Source organism: Barbus barbus (assembly GCF_936440315.1).
Source record: "Barbus barbus genome assembly, chromosome: 11".
Classification (NCBI taxonomy): Eukaryota; Metazoa; Chordata; class Actinopteri; order Cypriniformes; family Cyprinidae; genus Barbus; species Barbus barbus.
Window position 1 is genome coordinate 27,819,847 of NC_136739.1, and position 21,810 is coordinate 27,841,656.

Consider the following 21,810-nt stretch of genomic DNA (forward strand, 5'->3'; position numbering starts at 1 on the left):
ATACAGCATATATTTTGGAAATATTTACATGCATATACATTTATATATTTATATACTTATATTTTATATTATATATAAATATATTTAATATATAAACAACATATTTTCTTAAATATATACATGCATGTGTTTTTATTTATATATACATAATAAATATACACAGCACACACATTATCTAAACAAAAAAATGTGATTAATCGTTTGACAGCACTAATTTTAAAATATATAAAAAATATTTCACAATATAAATAATAATTGTTTTTACTGTATTTTTGATCAGTGTAAATAATGAGCATGGGACTTTATATATACACTGCCGTCCAAAAGTATGGGATCAGTAAGATTTTATTTGTTTTTTTAACGGAGTCTCTTATGCTCATCAAGGTTGTATTTATTTGATCAAAAATGCTGAAAAAAACAGTAATATTGTGAAATATTACAATTTCTCATTTTGGTGTCCTATTTTAAGGTGCTTTAAAATATCATTTATTTCTTTGACGCAGCGATGAATTTTCCCCAGCCATTACTCCAGTCTTCAGCGTCACGTGATCCTTCAGAAATCATTCTAATATTCTGATTTGTTACCAGTCTTGAAACTGTTGTGCTGCATAATATTTTTGGAACCTGTGATAATTTTTTTCTTTAATTCTTTGATGAATAAAAATTGAAAAAGAACAGCATTTATTCAAAATAGAAATATTTTCATACAATACAAGTCTTAACTTTCACTTTTTATCCATTTAACATCCTTGCTGAAAAACGTATTTATTTATTTATTTTAAAAAAGAGAGAAAAAATTGACTGACCCCAAACTTTTGAATAGTAGTGTATGTAAATGTCTATTTTGAAGAAACACTGTTCTAACTTTTTATTTATCAAAGAATCCTGAAAAAAGTATCACAGGTCCCAAATAATATTAAACAGCACAACTGTTTCCAACATTGATTATAAATCAGCATATTAATTCTGAATGATTTCTGAAGGATCATGTGACGCTGAAGACTCAAGTAATGATGCTGAAAATTCAGCTTTGCTTCACAGGAATAAATTATATTTTGAAGTACATTAAAATAGAAAACTGTTATTTTAAATTGCAATAATATTTCACAAAATCACATTTTTGTTTTTCCTATATATATATATATATATATATATATATAATTTTTTGCAGTAAAATTAAATTATTTAGTAGTGACTAAAGTCATTGTTTTGTCATAACTTCACAATGCTTTATGGCATAAGTAGTCCATTTCCCCATAAACAACATGAATTGATAGAATTGTCTGTCTTTTTTTCATAAACTTGCTTTGAACCAAATGCAATAATAATGTGATTGTTCTCAGAGTGGAATGGTTTGGTTCCATGTGATGACTGGGAAATGTGCTAAGGTCTGTTTCTGTTGTTTGTGTTTGAGCGTCACACAGCTCTTTTGATCTGTAAGGCTTGTGGGGGATTTGTCCCTGGGATTTTTCACTCTTTGAAGCGCAATCTGCAGGATGCGTTGAATTAGAGCGCCATGGAAAGCGAGAAGGGGTTTTTATCAGAATGAGCCCACGGACCTCCCAAACCCATCACCCTGACATCTGTTCTGATTCTGAATGTGATTGTTTTTGTCTAGATCGTTCAAGAATCACCATTCCTCACCATGGACCTCTTGGAATCCTGCTTCCCGTACGTCCTGCTCCGGAACGCCTACCACGCTGTGTACAAGCAGTCTGTGTCGTCTTCCGCGTAAGAGTTCCCGTGCGTAGAGCACTCGAGGGGCGGATACTTCAGCCCTCATTCCATATTCCTCTGTAGGATTCTCCAATGTTATAGTCTTACCAGTTCAAGACTTTTAATGGGATCAAAACTTTTATGACACTGAATAAAGAGGGAAAAAAATGATTTGTTTATTGACCACTTACAATAATCAAGTTTGATCCCAGGGACTAGTGACACTAAGTATCATTTTGACCATTTTTTTTTTTTTTTTTTTTGGTTTGTGTTTTATTTTGCAATGGTTAAACATGGAAACAAACACATTAAATAGTTAATTGTGTGTGTTGGGACATGGGGGGAGGGCAAGGGTGAATTATTAAAAACTCTACATCATGCTAATTGCTTGTTACGATAACAGATGCCTCTATGAAACAGTGAATCTTTTTTGATGTTGTTCTAGATCTAATCTGTGTGGGTTATTGCGTGCTTTTTCTCTCTCTCTCCCTCCCTGTGAATTTGCATTGATTTTCATTACACTTTGTGTTCCTTTGACATAATTGCCAAATTAATGGATACAATAGCATCTCATTTGGATTGAAACGGCAGAATTGTGCATAACTACATGTTATAAAAGCAACCTAGTGTTGTTTGTACAAAGCATAGTATAATTTTTTAACTAACTTTCATGATGCCTTGTGGCATTGACACTCCATTGTACCTGTCTGTGAGCTACAATAAACATTCTTACATATTTATTGAATGTTTATCAGTTGTTTTCCCCCTCCTCTCCCTTAACCGGTTTTATATGTTTTGGATTTTTTGGAAATGACAATGTATCTTCCATAACATGAATAAACATCAGGTCAAATGCAGTTTGACTGGTCCACTTTAATGCTGTTTAGTGATGTACAGTAGTTCTGATAGTCATAAAAAACCTGAAAAATAAAAGTAAATTGTATTTTCGAGTCGATTAGTTTTAATAATTCGGTCAAACCAGTTCACATATTTGTCTAAATGATTTTTTTTTTTTTTTTTTAAGCCTTCTAAATTTATGATGTTTAATATTATTTTTTATTAAAAGTCCTAATCCAGATGTCACCTGCAACTTCGTGGAAAATTCATTTGTGAGAACCCTGTAACAGGTTGCATGTGTTATTTTTTTTTGACACAATTATGTGGGAATATGAAAAATGGCTTCTATATGCAGCATTTTATTATTCTGTTTTTAGTCCAAGCTGACAGGAACATTGCTGAACTCCTTTGATCGGAGGCTGCTCATCTAAATCTTCTCACATGAACTAAGCCAAAGGGCACACTGTGCAGATGTTTTTAAAAGACTAGATTTACTTTTATGGACTAGTTTTGACCTTTTGTTTGCACTCTGTTTTTAGCTTCACATTTAAGTTGTATCTGACCCTTTTAGGCATGTACAGTGCCTTGTGAACGTATTCATACCCCTTAATTTTTTTCACGTTTTATGTTGCTGCCTTATGTTAAACTGCTTTAAATGACCCCCCCACACACACACACACACACATCAATCTACACTCCATAGACCATAATGGTAAAGCAAAAAACTTTTTTTTAGCATCTTCGCAAATTTATAAAAAAAGAAAAAACTTAATTCCATTGCATAAGTATTCACGTATCTGGGACCATTGCAATTTAGCTCCGGAGCATTCATATTGCTTGTAGATGTTACTAGACTTTGAGTGAAGTTAACCTGTGGCAAATTCAATTGAATGGGTATGGTTTGGAAAGGCACACACGTCTTCATAAAAGGTCTAATAGCTGATAATGCATATCAGAGCAAAAAACAAGCCCTGAGGTAAAAACAAAAAAAAAAACAGTTTGTAGAGCTCAGAAACAGGTTTGTGTCAAGCCACACATCTGGGAAAGAAAAAAATTCTGCTTCATTTAAGTGTCTCTGTTACCCTTAATAGAAGCTTGAAATAACCAGGATTCTTCTTAGAGCTGGCCAAACTGAGCAATTGATGGAGAAGGGCTTTGGTTAGAGTGGTGACAAAGAACCTGATGGTCCCTCTAGTTGAGCTCGATGATCATATGTGGAGATGGGAGAAATCTACAGAAGGACGAACATCACTGCAACACTCCATCGATCTGGGCTTTATGGCGTTGTGGCCAAACTCAATCCTCTCCTCAGTGAAGACACATGAAAACACACTTGGAATTTGCAAAGAAGCACCTAAAGGACCCTCAGACTCTGAGAAACAAGATTCTCTGATCTGATGAACCTCAATTCCAAGCTTCATGTTTGAAGGAAAGCAGGCACTGCTCATCACCTGCAGAGTACCATCCCAAACGTAAAGTGTGCAGGTAGCAGCCTCATGCTGTGGGGCTATTTTTCAGCGGCAGGGACTGAGAGACTCGTCAGAGTAGAAGAAAAGCTCAATGCACCAAAATATAGAGAGAGCCTTAATGAAAACCCAGTCCAGAGCATTCAGAACCTCAGGCAGGCAGAAGGTTTCCCTTCCAACAGGACAGTGACCCTAAGCATACAGCAAGAATGGCTCAAAGGCAACTGTGTGAATGTCCTTGAGTGGCCCAGCCACAGCCTGGGATTAAACCCAGTCAAATATTTCTGGAGAAACCTGAAAATGTGCATCTGCACCCATCCAACCTGAAAGACCTTGAGAGGTGGAGAGGCGAGGAGAAGAATAGCAGATAATTGCCAAATGCTGATGAGAAAAGCTTGTCACATCAAACAAAAAAAGACTTGAGACTGTAAGGTGCTTCAGCTTAATATTTAGTTAAAGGTATGAATACTTATGCAATGTACTTATTTCAGTTTATATATATATATATTGTGACGAGTCGGCTGCCTCCCCCCTGTCCATCATCATCACCACCCCGTCCCGTATTCGCCGCCCTTCACCAGGCTCCCGACGGGAGTGGGTGTGTGAGAGAGGAGGGGCGCTGAACACCTAGGGCTGGCGGCGTGTGATGAGGCGCACCTGATGTGAATAGAGCCTCATCACCGCCGCCGTTTAAACGCCAAGCGCGCCTCTCCTCGGGAGACCGGTCTCTTCCCCGTGCATGCACGCTGGTGTCCTCGTGGGTCCAGGAAGGGAGCGTCGAGGAGGACTGCCGCACCCGTTAGGCGGCTGACGGGCCAGGATGCCGGGCCGCCGAATCCCCCAGAAGCGCCGGGAACCCCGGAGATGGACGAAGCCGCACAAGAGACGCCGCCGCCACTCGCTCCCGGCCCCGAGAGGGGAGCGCGTGCGGCCACCGGACTCCGCCCCTTCCCTGGACCCTTCCCTGACGAACACTACCCTCCTTCACTAGCCCCGCGGCACAGCGAGGACACCAGGTTCCCTGTTTATTTGGATACTTTTCCCCTTGGACACTTTATTTTCCCTTTTTATTGTTTAATAAAAACCTCTCTGAGGCTTGACGCCACACCCACTGTGTCTGTCGTTGGCTCCTCCCGCCATATATATATATATATATATATATATATACGAAGTTGTAGCAATTCTGTTTTTGCTTTGTCAGTATGGAGTGAAGATTGATGTGGGGGAAAAGTAATTTAAAGTGGTTTAACATAAGGCAGTAACAAAACATGAAAAAATGAATATTTTCGCAAGGTACTGTAGTTAAAATCTATTTTTTTTTTTATATTGCTGCTGAAACAAACAAAAATAAATAAAAAAACATCTCTAGGTGTAACTGCATAATTGAACCCATGGAAAAGATTTGCTCTTCTACTCCCCAGAAGAGAATTAGGATTTGACTCATGAGTTCCCTCCGAAATTTTAGCCAGCTGTTCGGTTTATGAGTAAATTAAGGTGTTAACATTTCTTGAGGAGACTTTCACATTTTGTTGTATAACATAAATTGCATTCCTCAAATGCCGCTAAACGTAAGATGCTAACAATTTTCTACATAAAGGCTACAAACGGATGTCTGATTCGTCAAGAACACAACCTGACATCCTATGGTAGTTGTAGTCTTTGTTCAGTAACTTGCTAGTGACTAGCATTTTTTCTTTCTTTTTTTTCAAAAATCATGTTTGAGGTGACTATATGCTTTATATATTGTAAAACCTGAAATGAATGTTAACCGTAAACCTTATTTTACTCATAAATAAATGCTATGCTAAAGACACAAAATTAGCCTTAGCTGATCAAGTTTGATTTCACGAAAGAGTTGTATCTTGTATGTATAACGTTTTAATGAAAATTGCGCTCTTAATATTTTCATGTAGATGCTATTTTATAGTAGGCTATAGCCTACACATTTCTCCATATTTTAAGCTAAGGCTTTGCCTACATAATTGGCAAACATTTCAGCTCCAAACATGCAGTTCATTAGCTACTTTTGTCAATTCACTTCAAGAACATGTAAAGTGTGACCCTTCTCCTCTCTAATTTTGTTTAACATTATTGTAGTGTCCTAATTAACACAGACTGATGTTGATTAGAGGTCTGCCTTTAAATTAACACCTCCTTATGTCCACAACTCTATTTTACTTATTCAAACAGTGCTTTTGTCTTGAAGTCTTTTATGGCAGTAAGTCAACAGTCTTGTGTTTGAGGGCGCAACAGGAGACTGAAGTGATGGAGGAGGAGGTGGGCTGCTTTATGTCCCCAGCCCACCTCCTCTTATTCCTCCTCCTCCAGCTGATTCCAGTCGCTTTCTGTCGGCAGGAGCTGGAGGAGAGATCAGTTCACCAGCGCGCTCCTGAAGTGAGGAACCCGACGAGCATTTCCAGGAGAGAATTCCTTTTTTCCCACCTCCATTTCAGCGAGATTTTAAAAAAAATATGAGCTTTCGTTCTCTGTGTATCTGGTGCAATACTTCAGTATGCTGAAGTTAGTTTGAGGAACTTTGTTTTGGGAAGCTTTTACGCGCAAGAGCCTCCAGCTCTCCAGAAGATCTCCGCATGCCCTTGGTGAATTATATATAGCTTCGTCTCTCAATTGTTTATTATCTTTTTTATCACCAAAAACATGTTTTCCGACGAGATGTTCATCTGCGTCCTGGTCATCGCCTGTCTCCTGGAGATCCCCCGAGGCACCGCGGCCGCGTCCTGCGAGTCCATCCGCATCCCCATGTGCAGGTCCATGCCGTGGAACATGACCAAGATGCCCAACCACCTCCATCACAGCACGCAGGCCAACGCCGTGCTCGCCATCGAGCAGTTCGAGGGGCTCTTGGGTACCCAGTGCAGCCCGGACCTGCTGTTCTTCCTGTGCGCCATGTACGCGCCCATATGCACCATCGACTTCCAGCACGACCCCATCAAGCCCTGCAAGTCCGTGTGCGAGCGGGCCAAGTGCGGCTGCGAGCCGGTCATGAAGAAGTACAACCACACGTGGCCGGAGAGTCTGGCCTGCGAGGAGCTGCCTGTGTACGACCGAGGAGTCTGCATCTCACCTGAGGCGATAGTCAGGGCGGAGGGGCCAGGTTATTCATGCATTTATCATTGATTTTTGCTATTTATTATTAATAATAAAAAGTGACAATTTAGGTAAATTGGGACTCTTTTGACAGTCATATCAGTGTCAAAAAGTGACCCAATTTGTGCAAATTTACCCTATAAAAATGTGCTCATGATATAGATACAGATTGTATTGTAGTCTTTGCATACAGTGTGTAATATGTTTATCATCATTATTATTATATGGCATGAATTCAGGTAAACTGGAACACTTGATAATCTCAGTATCGAAAAGTAGGCCATTTTATTATATTTATACTCTGTAGTAATGAATTATGGCATTATATTATATTATAATGAAAGGTGTATTATTAGGGCACTTTTGGCAGTCTTATCAGTGTCAAAAAGTGACCCAATTTGTGCAAATTTAATACAAAATTTTCTTATAATATAGATACAGATTTTAATGTAGTCTATGTATATAGTGTGTAATATGTTTATATGTAAAGTGTGCAATAATTTTTATCATCATCATTATTGTTATTATATGGCATGAATTCAGGTAGACTGGAATACTTTTGGTAATCTCAGTATCAAAAATGTGCCATTTTATATTATATTTATACACAGTAGTGATTAATTATTATTATATTGTATTATATTATAATAAACAGTCTTATTGGGACACTTTTGACGTCATCTCAGTATCCAATGTGGCTACTTTTACATGAATTCACCCTCTATATTTATATATATTAGTTATAATTTATAGTATGTATATAGTATTTTTTTCTCTAATACCTGCAATCATTATCATCAATGAATTTCTGTTAAAATAATCCTTGAATTTTTCTTCCCTAAAGATAATCCTTACTATCAAGACCCTTCAAAATGTAACCCTGGTGAGATAATGTTATGTTACTTTGGGAATGATTAAGTATTGCAAATTTTAAAGAGAAAATATCTGAAATATATGAAATCCATTTTGAACATTAATCTGAGTTCTGGTTCTTGTACAGAAGGAAATCCAGACTTCCCAATGGATTCACATAATGCCAACTGCAAAGGAGCTAATGGTATGCTAAGTATTAATAGTTTTATTATGTTTTTTATGTTTTGTTTGTGTGCATAATAAGTAATGTGCAAATGTGTTTAAAATGGCATAGCAAAGTGCTTTATAGTGTATTTTTGCTGTTTAGATAATACAAAAATATTTCTTTAAGCACAACATTACAGATTTAGCCTAAAAATTCTAAACATAAATACCTTTTTTTTTTTTTAGATCGGTGCAAATGCAAGTCTGTGAGACTTGGTCAAAAGACATATTCAAAGAACAATTACAATTATGGTAAGGTCCTATTGTCGTGTTTTACAATTTACCTTGCATGAAGTTCTCAACAGTCTCAAAACTGCTCTTTTTGTTTGCTTTGTATTTCTTTACACGTTCACATAAAACTCAAAGTACTATTTGTAATGCTTAAAACAGGGCACGCTTTCATTGTTTCTCTTTGCAGTCATCCGGGCAAGAGTGAAAGAGATCAAGACTAGAAATCATGACCTGAGTGCCATCGTGGAGGTCAAAGACGTCCTGAAGTCTTCTCTGGTCAACATCCCTCGAGACACAATCACTCTTTATTATAACTCTGGGTGTCTGTGTCCTCCGCTAGCAGCCAATGAGGAATATATCATCATGGGTTATGAAAATGAGGAAAGGTCCAGGTAAGGCCTGATTTATGTGATGAGAATATTTGTGGATTATATTCCTGTTCTCATTAATCATTTCTCCCACAGACTGCTGCTCATTGATGGATCCATTGCACAGAAGTGGAAAGACAAAATGGGCCGGAAAGTGAAGGTATGAAAATAGCATTCACTTCATTACCATGGCCCCAGAAAGCATTTAGATTCTTTAGCCTTAAAATATCTAAATGTTACTTAAAATATCTAAATGTCATTGCATTAGAGGTAAAATATCAATTCGAGCAGCTGCAGCTTGATGATACTTCTATGAGCCAGTTTTGCTCAGTGACTTTTAATCAACCGGTCTTAAGGTGATTTTTCATGGAAGTATGAAGTCAGTTCTCCTGAAGTTCACACAGGTGTCACAGCAGAGTGTAGAAGAATATTCCTAATATTTAACTACAACATTTTTTTTCCAAATACTTGGTTTTCTTTAAAAAAAAAATATATATGAACAGTTTTATCATCTCAAATCTAACAAACATAGTTTTTATATTATAGATAACTGAAAATACTGTCATTAATGTATTTTTAAATCACCAAATACTTATATAGACATATATGTGTTTGTGTGTATGTAAATATATTTTTATATATTCACATATACAATAAATATTTATTGAGGCCATCATATCTAGTAAGGAAATGTTTTTTCTTCTACAAACTTTGTCTTTCTTTTAAAGTATGAACAGTTTTATACCAAACTTTTTGTAGGCATAACAAGAATATATGTTTCTCTTCTGCAAACTTTGGCATGGAATAAAATGTCATTCATTTGTGTGTTGTATGGCTTTGACCTGCTGACATTAAATCTAAGACTGTAGAGCCTTTGAATGAGCGTATGGAAAGAGGCCCCTGATGCAGAGGGCAATGGGAAGTGACTAATGTTTTTCTGTGTGCCAGCGCTGGGACCAGCTTTTGCGTGAGCAGAGCCGAGCAAACTCAGGCAGGGGCAACACAAGACGGAGCCGCCACTAACTGTCCCCTGAAAAACCACACGGACAAGCCCAAGGAGGAGAGGAGGTTAAAAAAACTGAAAAATTGCACTATTGTACTTTTGTTTGCCTGTTTTTCATTTTTGGCTGAGACTGTTTTTTTAGTTGTTTGCTTTGTTTTATTGTTGTTATATTCTCATAAACAAAATGTTGCGTTTGCACAAACAAAATGTTGGTTTGACATTGCTGTGTATACTTGTTGGGAAAGGGTGGCGAGTGTCGGGCAGCGTTTGCCCATCAAAGAGAGAAGGAATGAACGGGAGGGAGGAGTATTTTTCTAGAGGCGTTGAGGTGGAGAGCCACGGAGATGCCAGTGTGCTTTGACATGACGCAGCGCTCCATTGAGCTCTCTGCGTACAAAAGCAACTAACGCGCTCTCATCACAAGCTACAGCTGCGCTGGATTTTCCCCTCAGGAGGTTTAAACGTTCTTCTGAAGAACGCTGAACAGCGCAGGGGGAGAGAGAGAGAATCCTTTGGCAGAAGCACAGAGACATCGAGATGATCCAAGACTAGGAGTGTAACATTATCGTGGACGACGAAAACAAGCTGTTGGGCTTTCTGAATGATGTTCATTTAAAAAAAGAAAAAAAGCTTTCTACATGATAATTTCTGTATTTCTGTTCTCTCGTAGATATGCTTGATCTTAAGTGTCATTCTCATTGCATTTGCAAGTGTCATGCAATTAAAATGGCTATTATTGTACAAACTGTACATAATCCTTCTGAATCCACCATGAGTCCATTATCAGTCTATAACTCGGTTTACATCTAGCTGAAGACATGACCATTAATATATGCATTGTTAATTACATCAATTTCACAAATAGACATTTTGTCTTCCAAGACAAACAAGAATATTTCTTCACTGTATTTTCGGTTTAAGTAAAGATGTTTAATCTTAACTCGGTGTGACGTATTTATTTTTATTTACACTTACTTGAAAGCAGGATACATTTATTTGAGAAGCAAAATTATTTAAGATATATCGTTTACTCACCCTCAGGCCATTCAAAATGTGGATGAGTTTGTTTCTTAATCAGAACAGATTTGGAGAAATGTAGCATTACATCACACGCTCACCAATGGATTCTCTGCAGTGAATGGGTGCCGTCAGAACGAGAGTCCAAACAGCTGATAAAAACATCACAATAATCCACATGACTCCAGTCCTCCATTAAAGTCTTGTGAAGTGACAAGCTGTGTGTCTGATTCTGACGGCACCCATTCAATGTTCCATTGGTGAAGAAGTGATGTAATGCTACATTTCTCCAAATCTATTGCAATGAAGACATAAACTCATCTATATCTTGGATGACCTGAGGGTGAGTAATTTTTAGCAAATTTAAATTTTTGTGTGAACTATTCCTTTAAGTCTCGTCTTTGAAATATTTATAAAAATATTTTTTTTCCTTAAAACAAGAAACTAATCTTGTTTTCCCATTAAATTAAGTAGATTGTTCTTGAAATTGGCAGGTTTTGTGTGTGTGTGTGTGTGTTTTAGGCATATATTCACATAATTTTGATACATTTTTCAATAAACAAGACTTGATATGTTAAGCCATTTTGCTTCTCAAGAAAATGTATTTTGATTTAAGAATATAAAAAAAAAAAATTATGAGAACACAAGACAAAAATACTAAGTAAGGATATCATGTTTTCAAGTATCAAGTCAAAACTGACCATATGAAATATGTACAGTGCCTATAGAAAGTGTTCATACCCTTCATTTTGTTCATATTTTGTTATGTTGCGTTATGTTAAACTGCTTTAAATTACTTTTTTTTACACATAAATCTACACTCCACTCACCATAATGAAAAAGCAAAAACCAGATTTATCACAACTTTACAAATTTATTAAAAAGGAAACACTGAAAAATGACATTGCACAAGTCTTCATGCCCTTAACTCAAAACTTAGTTAAAGCACTTTGGCAACAATTAAAGCCTCAGGTCTTTTTGGGTATGATGCAACAACCTTTGCACATCTGCATATGTTTTTTTTTTTTTTGCCATTCTTCTCTTTAGATCATCTCAAGATCTGTCAGGTTGGCTGGGGACCATTGGTGGACAGCCATTTATAGGTTTCTCCAAAGATGTCTGATTGGTTCCAATTCCCAGCTCTGGCTGGGCCACTCGAGGATATTCATAGAGTCGTCCCTAAGCCACTCCTGCATTGTCTTGGCTGTAGGTGTGTAGGGTGTGTAGGGTGATTGTCATGTTGGAAGGTGAACTTTTAGCCCAGTATGGTTCTGTGCACTCTGAACCATGTTTTCATTAATGATATCTCTGTATTTAGCTGCATTCAGCTTTCCGTCTTCTCTGATCACTTCCCCAGTCCCTGCCGCTGAAAAACACCCCCATTGCATGATGCCGCCGCCACCACACTGTAAAAAATTTACATTTACAAAAATTGGGGAAACTGACAAATAAACATTGGCTCAACAAATTGCTTCCCAAAAATTACCCCAAAACAAAAAAATACATTGTGTTAATTTTAGCTAAAGGTCTGAAGTTAAAGTTAAAAATATATATTTACCGAACATATTAAATTGTTTTCAGCCAATTTATCAAGCATAAGTGAAAAATCTGTTTTGGCCCAACAAGCCTTGCAGCAAAAACGAGTGTGCGCATGCGCATGAGAGAATCGTACTGGATTAAAATTCCTGTGTGCGGGAGAGCGAGAGATGCTTAGGAGCGACAAACGAAACATCATTTCCAGACGGATTTTCATCTATAAAGTTACGGTGAGTACTGAACTGTATTTATTAAGTCCTCTTTAGGTTAAATAGAGTGCAACTGTCAGTAATTTCGACAAAAAAAACGTAAACCATGGGCATTACATTACCGCCTCAGACAAGTAAGTTACGTTAACGTTAAGTTATTCGCTAAATGAATTGCCAGGTTTTCCGAATTATCCAGGTTTATACTTGAGGACACGGTACATTTTACGTGTATTACATTGTATTTTTTGCAGATTAAGTGTGAATTCACGCCTTTAATGGTGTTTATTTCGCAGAATAATGTAACAGTGAATTCACATCTTTAAGTTAACTTACTGGTGTCGTGTTGGCGTTTATAACTCAATTTAGCCCATGCTGATCCCTCGGTTACTAGTTACTATTTACTATTTATTTAACTAAATTATTTTATGTCACTGTATAATAACGATATTAAATGTATGAGACACAATGAATACGTTTCTGCTATAAATATAAATGTTTTTCCCCTCAGTGAACCCACCATTGCTAGGCCTGCATGAACACGCGAGGCACCATTTAGTGAAGAACACTAACGTACGACTTGAACAGTGAGTATTAACGAATTCTTATTGAATATATGTTTATTCTACATTAGTGTCAAATACTATTAGCTTGTAAATGTGATTAGCCTAGACGCATTGCTGGTCTGCTGAGCCTTTGAAATTGGCGCTTAAATTTATAAATGTACATGCCCCTTGCAGAATATGCAAAATGGTAATAACTTTATCAAAATAAGAGGGATGAAGAAAATTTGCATGTTATTGTTTAATTAATACTGTCACGAATAAGCTATTTCACATAACAGATGTTTATATATTTTCCAAAAGACAAAATAATAACTGAATTTATGAAAAAAGTCCCAGTTCAAAAGTTTACATACCCTTGAATCTTAATAATCTGTTGTTTCCTGGATTATTTGCGACTGTTTTATATTTTGTGATAGTTGTTCATTAGTCCCTCATTGATCCCAAGCAGTTCAACTGCCTGCTGTTCTTCAGAAAAATCCTCCAGCTCCTTTTTTATATTTGAACCCTTTTCAACAGTGACTGTATGATTTTGAGATCCGTCTTTTTACACTGATGACAACTGGGGGACTCATACATAACTATTATATATAAGGTGAAAACATTCACTGCTCAAGAAGGCAACACAATGCATTAAGAGCTGGGGGGTGTAAATTTTTTGAATTGGATGAATTGTACTTATTTCATTTTCTGAGTAACGTTTAATTATTTATGTAACTTCTTCAGTGCAGTACCAAATGAAAAAAATATGATCTTTAGACAAAATAAGAAAAATTAACACATCATCCTGTTCAAAATTTTACACTACCCAGCTCTTAATGCATTGTGTTGCCTTCTGGAGCATCAGTAAATGTTTACACCTTTTGTAATTGCTGTCTATGAGTCCCTCAATTATCTTCAATGTGAAAAGATGGATCTCAAAATTGTACAATCCCTGTTGGAAAGGGTTCAAATATGCAGAAGACACCGGAAAAACCAAATAATGAGCAGGAGCTGGAGGATTTTTCTGAAGAACAGCAGGCAGTTGAACTGCTCAGGACCAATGAGGAACTCGTGAACAACCATCACAAAACAGAACAACAGTCGTGGATCATACAGCAAACAACACAGATTATTAAGATTCAAGGGTATGTAAACTTTTTAATAGGGTAATTTTTATGAATTCATTTATTATTTTGTATTGTGGAGTATATAGAAACATCTGTCATGTGAAATAGCTTATTCGGGACAACATTAAATAAACAATAACATACAATTTCTATGATCCCTTTTATTTTGTCAAAATTATTAACATTTAGCATATTCTGCAAGGGGTGTGTAAATTTGAGCACAACTGTATATAGGATAACAACGCAATTTGGTTTCGGTTTCGGTTTCATTGCTTTCTGAATATGACCGTTACATCGTAGCACATACACAGATTATATATTTATATATATGGCATCCATCTACGTGCTTAGGGCGGTCCAATGGGGCGTCTATATATATATGTATGGTTTTAACAGTTTCAAAATACTGTTTAGACCTGAAAATCTATGTGGCTTCATTTTGAAGTACCCACATTCCCACATAGATTGAAGAAATGCTATTTTAAAAGGTCTTTTTGAAATGAAGAGTTCATTTGCAAATCCGATAACTCGAATACAGGTAATTTACAAAATTGAAGTTAATTGAAAGTGTATATATACACACACACACACACACACACACACACACACAGTAAGTGTTTAATAGCAAATGCAGATAACTCCCAAGTCTTTTTTTGACAAAACGTGTTTAGGGTTCAGATCACACTCTGTGGAGACTACAGAGCGCAATCAGCTAATTTTTTTTTTTTTTTTAAATATATATTCTTTACTCTACTTTGGAAATGCATGGAATCATGTTGTTTTTTTCACTCTGTGTTGTTGGCTGTGCACTGCAAAAAATACTTTTCTTGCTTTTCTTCAGTCTCTGTAACAGGATATGAAACAAACTAAACAACCAAAGTAGCCAACAAAGTAAAATGATCCTAAAGTAACTTATTCATATTTTATCAAACATTGAGAATATGGGTTGTAATGATGTTGTATATTGTTCTGGATTTATTTGTTATATGTAGACTTAATATTGACATTGCTATGTTGTTGTTGTTTTTATACAGAGTACAGAGCCATTGGAGAACCACACAACTGAAATGAAGATGGAAGAGCCCACCTCAAGAGCCCAGTCAAGTACTCAGGATGTCTCCGTTGTGCTGGAAGAGGAGGTGGTATTTGACAACTTGGGAGACTTTGTAAATTCATTCATTGTACTCTTTGGATTGGTGTATGCATTCAATATGGAGTACAACAAGGACTTAAAATACAATTTTGAGTTGATTCAGAAGGTGTTTTTAAACCTTGGCACTGAGTGCAGCAAAAAAGTTCAAGCTCTTAGGTCCAAATTATTGGGAATCTAGGTGATGAAACCCTTAGGGGAGAAGTAAGCTCAAAGTACCTCTTACAAGATTTTTTTTTGGTAGTGTAAGATGCAGTTTTACAAGCTAAAAGTACTGCTTCTGAGAATGGTTCAATTCAAGTGAAACTACACTGAAGAATAGATGACGTTACCTCCCCAGTTAACTTAAATTTATGCTGTTTTGACACTTGCCGTTTCATGAGCTCAAATATGAGCCCCGTGTGTTTTTGTACCTTACATTTATAAATGTTTACATGTTTAATATTTTAATTAGTTAAAACTTTGTGAGTTAAGATTACCTTTTTTCACTTTTGTAAAGTGTTGGATGCAGTTTCAAGAGCTCATTTTTCTTTATTTTTGTTTTTTGCATCTCTGTAAACATTTGTAAAAACATGTTTAATATGTGAAGTAAGATGTGGTTTCATGAGCTTAAAGTGAGAATGTTAGTAAATATGTGTAAATTGTGAGAGTGGTAGAATTTGTAAAATTACTCTAAACTGGGTAAAATAACCACGCCATTATGTAAATTTGGTGTGTGTGTGTTTTTTTTATGTGAATGTACATGTGTTTAAACAGTTAAGATGCGGTTTCATGAGCTCAGGTGACGTTGCACTAACTGCTGGTTGAAGTAACCCCAGACAAATGACCTTTTATGGTGTTTTTGCACATGTTTGTAAGCGTTTTAATTTATAAGATGCAATTCTTAATCTTTGTTTATCTTGTAAGAATTAATGTATGATTTTATGTATGGCTATATTGTGTTAAATGTTAATATGTTTGTCATTTTAAGGTATTTTGCCCAATATTGTGTTGTAGATTTAATTAAAAGTATTAAAATGTGGCAGTGTTTAGTATCATTTAATGCATTTTTTTTTTTTTCATTTGGGACAATGGGGAATAAGCAATTCAGTAAAGTTGCTTTAGCTATATAAATTGGCCAATGGACATTTTTAAATTAGGCAAAACCAAAAAAGTATACTGGTACTATTTAAAATATTCAATTGGGCCAATAACATGCTTTGGTAGATTTAATGTTTTTCCATTTGGCTCAACACATTATTTCTCATTGAGCCAATGTCAACTGACTGTTGACATAAGTGAAAAAAATCAATTTGCCGAATTTCAATGTTTAAAAATTGGGCCAATGGAAAATTTTAAATGTTACCAGTCACTAGAAAATTTTGAGTTGGGCAAATTTTTAATTTTTTACAGTGCATGCTTCACCGTTGGGATGGTATTATGCAGGTGATAAGCGGTGCTTGGTTTCCCTCAGACATGAATAAGGAATTGAGGTTCATCAGACCAGAGAATCTGAGAATCTGGTTATTTGGGTGTATTTTTGTAAACTCCAATCAGGGTTTCATGTATCTCTACTGAGGAGAAGCTTGAGTTTGGTCACTTTGCCATCAAGCCCAGATTGGTGGAGTGTTACAATGATGTTTGTCCTTCTGTAAATTTCTCCCATCTCCATATAAGATCATGGAGCTTAAACAGAGTGACCATCAGTGTCTTGATCACCCCTCTAACCAAGACCCTTCTCCTTCAGTTGCTCAGTTTGGCCAGGAGGCTAGATCTAGGAAGAGTCCTGATTGTTTCAAACTTCATCCATTAAGGATTATGGAGGCCAAATGCTCCTGTGAACCTTCCCCAGATCTGTCTCAACACAATCCTGTCTCTCAGCTCTGCAGGCCATTCCTTTGAGCTCTTGGCTTAGTTTTTGCTCTGACATCCATTTCAGCGGTTAAACTTTATATAGACAGGCATGTGCGCCTTTCCAAATCATGTCCAATCAACTGAATTTGCCACAGGTTAACTCCAGTCGGAGTATAGAAACACCTCAAAGATGATCCAGTGAATCTGGAATGTTCCTGATCTAAATTTCAAGTGTCAAAGCAAAGGATATAAAGACTTTTTAATAAATTTGCAAAGTTGTGATAAATCCGGTTTTTGCTTTGTCATTATGGTCACTGGATAGAGAGCAAACCTGGAGCCAGTCCAAACTAGCATGCTATTGCAGTTTGTTTTGTGAAGCATTCCTGGTGTCAGGGAAAGAGAGAGAGTCTGTTTGTGGTTCTCAATGCCGTGGCTCAGTACTGGGCCCAGCATTACAGTAATCTACAGTAATAGAGTCATACAGAGTTACTCTTTGTAAACAACCTGCTCCAGAGAGCTATTGCAATAACAGCTGTTGACCCCACGTCCACCGTTACAGGTACAGACTGCAATAATAAAGAGCATGTTTAGTGTCCACAAAATTTAAATTGAAGTACTAAAATAAACTAATTTATAACTAAATGAATTAAAAAAATAAATAATAAAAATTGACAAAGAAAATGTACAACTTTACAAATTTTATTGTATTATTAGCAATATTTAATTGCTAATATTAAGAATATTTCTCCCTATTACAGTAACTCATAGCTCATTATTTATTACAACAATTAATATTATTTATATTATTACATTAATTTGAAGTTTTAAATAATTTGTAACCATTCATGTACTACTGACATCCATAATATGGAAGAAAAAAATACTATTGAAGTCAGTGGGACTCAAAACTGTTTGGTTATCAATGTTCTTCAAAATAGCTCCTTTTATTATCAGCATGTTTATTGTATGATTTTACCTTGCATAGCTTTGTTCATGGTTTTCAATGATACCCTGTGAAAAAAAAAGTTGAGCCAACTTAAAATTTTAAGGCAACCAGCTTCAGCAGATTTTTGAGTTTTCTCAGTTTTTACAGTGTAAAAACCACCTGTCAAAGTGATAGAGTTTGATTTGGATGCACCACATTTTACATCGACAACAAAAGATATAATGATATGATTAGTTGTATTTTGCTCTTCTTTCCCCTGCTGTCCATGATCAGAACAGACCTGTGAACAGAGCCGCTGCTTTGGGCCATCCATCCAGTGAGTGCTGAACATGTTATGTCATGCTGACAGTTCCAACGGATGTTGTTGGACGAAGAAAAATTACTCTGCGACAAATTTATGCACGTGAAGGGTCAGCGTAATCACAGGCAGGGGGTTTATGGGAGAATGAACATGAAATGGATTATTTATTGCGACATAAATTGACCAGCCTGTCTCGGCCTGTGGATCTAATAGTAAGAGCCACCGTAACCGGGGCTAATGAAATGCCCTCACAATCAGTCCATCCTGCAGCTCTCATATTTTAACTTGTTGAATTTATGCGACATGTGGGAGCCATCAAACAACATAGCGGCAATGTAAATCTCCTTTTTCCGTTTCTCTAGAGCTGCCGGAGGAGGAGTGGAGGAGGGCACGTCTTTGCTCATTCAGCATCTGGCCCTGCATCAAACCGATGGCCGGCTTCCCCAAAACATATCACTGACTTCACAAAACAGACCTGTAATGACTACCAGAGGAGCACTTCAGTGAGGCCTAACTACAGTTTCTCCATTTAAAATCAGCTTACGCACCATCACCGGATTGGTTTGACATCCATTATGCATGAGAAGGGAAAGAATGGCATCTCCACTACAGTATATAATATATGTCTTATATATGGCTATCTAATATATGGCTATCTAGAACCGCTGACAATGAGACAATGAGGACCTCCCTGCGCACCTGAACACTGAGAAAGTATCAAAGACTTACTGACCTCCATAATTCACAGCATAAAGAACTGCTGACAAGAGGAACTGTCCTTTTGGGACTCTTTTTCCCTTTTTAGACATTTCCTGTCACACCGTAGGGTCTGCGTTCATGAATACGACTGGTGATCAGAAACACATGTTGAAATGTGTGTGAAAAATCTGGGAAATGTTTCAAATTTGAGGTGTGCAGTGCAGGCCAAGTTGCAATTACATGCTGATAATATTTCAAGGCCATAGTCATTCATATTAATGATCTTTTTCCCCATTTAATCTGTTTTTGTCAATGCTGGAATTAATTACTGCCATACTAACTCAATAAATATTTTTATTCTACATTAAACCAAATTAAATGATTGACAAATATACCCTTTAGTTCATTTAGTCATTCTTTAAAGCTGAATTATTATTATTATTATAATTATTATACCCTATGATACATCATTCTGGAGTCATATCTCATTTGAGTAATCTTATCTATAATAATATTTGTCAGTAGTGTTATGTATTTATGTGTAAAACTTTTTTAATAAGGAAAAAAGTACAGAGTGCACTTTTCAACTGCTCCTTGATATGACGTTTTCTTTGGGTTTCTGCTTCGTCAGTACGTGTTAACAGGGAAAAAAGATATTCCAATGCTACTTAAGTTTTGCACGCAAAGGGAATGAGTCACTTAACAAAAACCATTCTAAACAAGGCCACAGTTATGCTTATACATAATTTGGAATTTTACAGGGAAGGAACCTCTTATTTTATATTTAACGCGTTTTGGGAGTCCCTCTCTTTAATACATCCTTTGACATCCAGTTTTCTTTCCCATGTTAAAGAAACAGTTCACCCAAAAATGAAAAAAAGGCTGAAAATGTACACCCAGGCCATCCAAGATGTACATGACTTTGTTTCTTACAAACATACAGCTTTTGTTTCACAAGATGTTAATCGATGGACTGGAATGGTGTGGATTATTTTGATGTATTTATCAGTTTTTGGACTCTCATTCTGACGGCACCCATTCACTGCAGAGGATCCATTGGTGAGCAAGTGATGTAATGCTACATTTCTCCAAATCTGTTCTCATCTCATCTACATCTTGGATGGTCTTGAGGGTAAGGAAATTTTCAGCAAATGTTCATTTCTGGGTGAACTGTTTCTTCAACATGGGAAATTAAACTGGATGTCAAGCCATTTCATGAGATATTTAAATGTTATACGCAAAGCTGAAAGGACCACACTCTTTTTGGTAGCTGAAAGAATGATAAAATTATCTAAAACCCACACAACAAGATATGGGTTTGTATGTGTAGAACTTTGTCAGGAATTCCAAATCTTTGTAAATCTGTGGATCTTTCTGATTCCATGTGGCTGTTCAGATAACTGACTCTAAGCACTTTCATATGTGGCTGGAGCTCTGCTGTGTGATCGCCCTCAGTCTGATCACATTTATTGCAGGAACATGAATAGGCCTATTGCACAACACAGCGCTGGACTATTTTGTTGAAATCAAGCCCATCGTTTCCAATTAAGCATCAAAAGAAATCAGTCACCGAATCAGCAACACTTACTGTATGTTACCATTTATATCACGTACCCACAGAGGGCCGTGCACATATGCGCGAGTCTCCTCCACAGGTGCGAAGAGGTGGATGATGAAGGGTTGTCTGGACTGTAGAGATCCAGCTCAAATGCATTGCAGATGTGTGACTTAGTCTGCCTCACTGTTGCACAACGTTAAAACATCTGTACAGCTTGCATTTACGGCTTCTTTTCTTTGCCCTCTGCAACAGAAAAACAACTCTGCCCTTTAATGAGGCCAAAGACAAGTGGAGGCTTCCTGAACTTCGTGTGGACACTTACAGGAGGACGTCAAATCCTGAACAGCTGCTTTCTGGTGTGCAAAGACTGCTTGTTAGTCTTAAACGGTTGGTTCATGCACAGAATAACATTTTGGGACCATTTACTCACTCTTGTGTTATTTTAAACTGCTTTGATTTTATTTATTCTTCAGAACATTTGAAGAGTCGTGATGAATTGTGCTGAAGAATTGCTCTTTTTCATACAAATGCAGTGAATGTTTAAGCCTTAAAATGGACACAAAAGTACCAAAACTACTACTTCAAAATGTTTTGTTTTTTTTGTGTTCCTCAGAAAAAAGGCAAAAAAAAAAATCTTAGAAAAGTTACAAAATAAGATACATATATATATATAAATAATAATAAATATCTATATTAATAAGCCCTAATATAGACAGCACTAATATATATACATATAATTTTGAATTTGTTTCTGAGCCTTAAAACCTTCTGAAGTCATCTGACAGCGAATTGAGATCAATATTCCCTGATATCCAGCTGGCAGATGTCATTTGAGGTCACATATATTGTAATTTTTGGGTGAACAGGTCCTTTAAAGCATTGCAGTCTGCAGCGGTGGACCAGGTCCATTTCGAAGGGATTGGTCATGGTTCCTGCAGCAGTGTTTCTCTTCGCACTAGATTCCCTCTGAGCATCACATTCTCCAGGACTCTCACAATTCAACTATTATGTTTCGTCTTGCATTTTTCCTATTAACTTTGTATACTACTAATTGATTAATTACCTGTAAACAAACCTTTTCCTCTG

At 36.6% G+C, this 21,810-nt stretch overlaps 2 protein-coding genes and 1 long non-coding RNA gene across 7 annotated transcripts in view; all 3 read left to right on the forward strand.

Annotated features, from left to right (window-relative positions):
• nckap1 (NCK-associated protein 1) overlaps positions 1-2,573 on the forward strand; it is a 47,175-nt gene extending 44,602 nt beyond the window's left edge. For both annotated transcript variants that reach the window (XM_079429151.1, XM_079429152.1), the window contains exon 30: positions 1,619-2,573. In XM_079429151.1, coding sequence (XP_079285277.1) covers positions 1,619-1,735 — 117 coding nt within the window. In that variant the 3' untranslated portion in view covers positions 1,736-2,573. The remainder of the gene's footprint in view (positions 1-1,618) is intronic.
• Positions 2,574-5,619: 3,046 nt separating this feature from the next.
• LOC306877005 (secreted frizzled-related protein 3-like) lies at positions 5,620-19,553 on the forward strand. Of its 4 annotated transcripts, none has more exons than XM_079428514.1 (8): positions 5,620-5,742; positions 6,375-7,134; positions 7,972-8,010; positions 8,128-8,184; positions 8,391-8,456; positions 8,623-8,827; positions 8,900-8,963; positions 9,752-10,744. In XM_079428514.1, exons 2-8 carry the CDS (start codon positions 6,678-6,680, stop codon positions 9,824-9,826), a joined length of 963 nt encoding a protein of 320 aa, XP_079284640.1. In that variant the 5' UTR covers positions 5,620-5,742; positions 6,375-6,677; the 3' UTR covers positions 9,827-10,744. The 4 variants fall into 4 exon arrangements, with proteins under 4 accessions (XP_079284640.1, XP_079284638.1, XP_079284639.1 ...); XM_079428512.1 differs by having other exon boundaries at positions 5,634-5,742; positions 6,693-7,134; XM_079428511.1 differs by lacking the exon at positions 5,620-5,742 and adding an exon at positions 18,830-19,553 and having other exon boundaries at positions 6,360-7,134; positions 9,752-9,871.
• On the forward strand, positions 12,485-16,426 carry LOC306876688. Its single transcript, XR_013784846.1, has 3 exons — positions 12,485-12,589; positions 13,077-13,152; positions 15,272-16,426. It is a non-coding gene; the product is annotated as an uncharacterized lncRNA (long non-coding RNA).
• Positions 19,554-21,810: the final 2,257 nt, after the last annotated feature.